At 33.7% G+C, this 1,227-nt stretch overlaps 1 protein-coding gene across 1 annotated transcript in view; it reads left to right on the top strand.

The window, feature by feature from the left end:
• LOC119585951 (zinc finger protein 16-like) overlaps window positions 1–1,227 on the top strand; it is a gene marked incomplete in the record, with an annotated part of 9,853 nt that overhangs the window by 7,247 nt on the left and 1,379 nt on the right. Inside the window, 1 exon segment of the mRNA XM_037934666.1 lies at window positions 713–1,227. Within this exon segment, the coding sequence (XP_037790594.1) occupies window positions 713–1,227 (515 nt within the window).

Consider the following 1,227-nt stretch of genomic DNA (forward strand, 5'->3'; position numbering starts at 1 on the left):
TAAAAACTGTTAATAGAAGTACTATCAGTTAAATGGTTTAGATTCATATTAAAGATAATCAATTGTCTTCTTGGTGTTTATATGATTGGAAAATGTAGATGTGTGCAAAGTTTACTTAATATTCAAATATTCATTGGGCATTACCCAGTGAAAAAAATATTTAGGTTTGCAAGACACCAGTTTAATTTTCATTTGATTTCAAACAGGTACCAATTTTTACATAACATATGATTTCCATTTTAGCACCTATCCTTATCAAGTCATTACTTGTTTAATTTGGACAGTCATTTGTATTAATGGTATATCATTTTTTTTATTTCTGTTTCTATCTTTCTTGTTCTTTGCACCTCTTTCATTCTTTAACATTCAATACATTTAATAGCTACAAGTCTCATATCGGTGCCATTCATTAGTGATGAATTTACATGTGTGTGTAAATTTGATATTCTGACTTTAAACAACTAATTTGTTATGTGTTAAGTTTAGATTCTGTAGATTTGTTTTTATGGTTAATTTTGGCATATATCTAGATACAATTAATAGGGAAGCTTGGACACTTTTGTTAATGTTGCTCATATTTGATTTCTATTTACATTGGTTTCCTTTTGTTAATATTGTGTGTAAACTACTGCACATTTGTATTCACAGAATGTCTATTAATAATTACAAAACTATACAGTTACTGTTGTTTCAAGACTTTTGTGTCTTTCAGGTGAGCGTTGGGACACCAAAAAGGTCTGTAATATCTGTGGGAAAGTTCTCTCACGTGGTGATAAACTGAAGAATCACATTCGGACACATACAAATAATTTTCCATTCCATTGTGATACTTGTGGCCAAGGATTTCTCCGTTCAGAAGGACTTCGGGTACACACGAGAATTCACACTGGAGAACGTCCATATATATGCATTGTTTGTGGTAAGGCATACACAAGGAAAGATAAGTTGACAAGACATGCTATAGTACACACAGGAGAAAGGCCTTTTGTCTGTCAACACTGTGGGAAGTCTTTTACTCGCAAGGATAAAATGCAGCGACATGAAATGATTCATAAAGTCGATAAGCCTTTCACATGTGTCCCTTGTAATGTAGAGTTTGTGAGACAAGAAACTTACAATGCCCATATGGAGAGGAAGCATCCTGAACGCCTCCCTTACACTGTAGTGCAACAGCCACGCGAAGGCAGCCCATCATATCATCCTCAAGGACTAAATCTTTCAAGCAAT

Source organism: Penaeus monodon, chromosome 20 (assembly GCF_015228065.2).
Source record: "Penaeus monodon isolate SGIC_2016 chromosome 20, NSTDA_Pmon_1, whole genome shotgun sequence".
Classification (NCBI taxonomy): Eukaryota; Metazoa; Arthropoda; class Malacostraca; order Decapoda; family Penaeidae; genus Penaeus; species Penaeus monodon.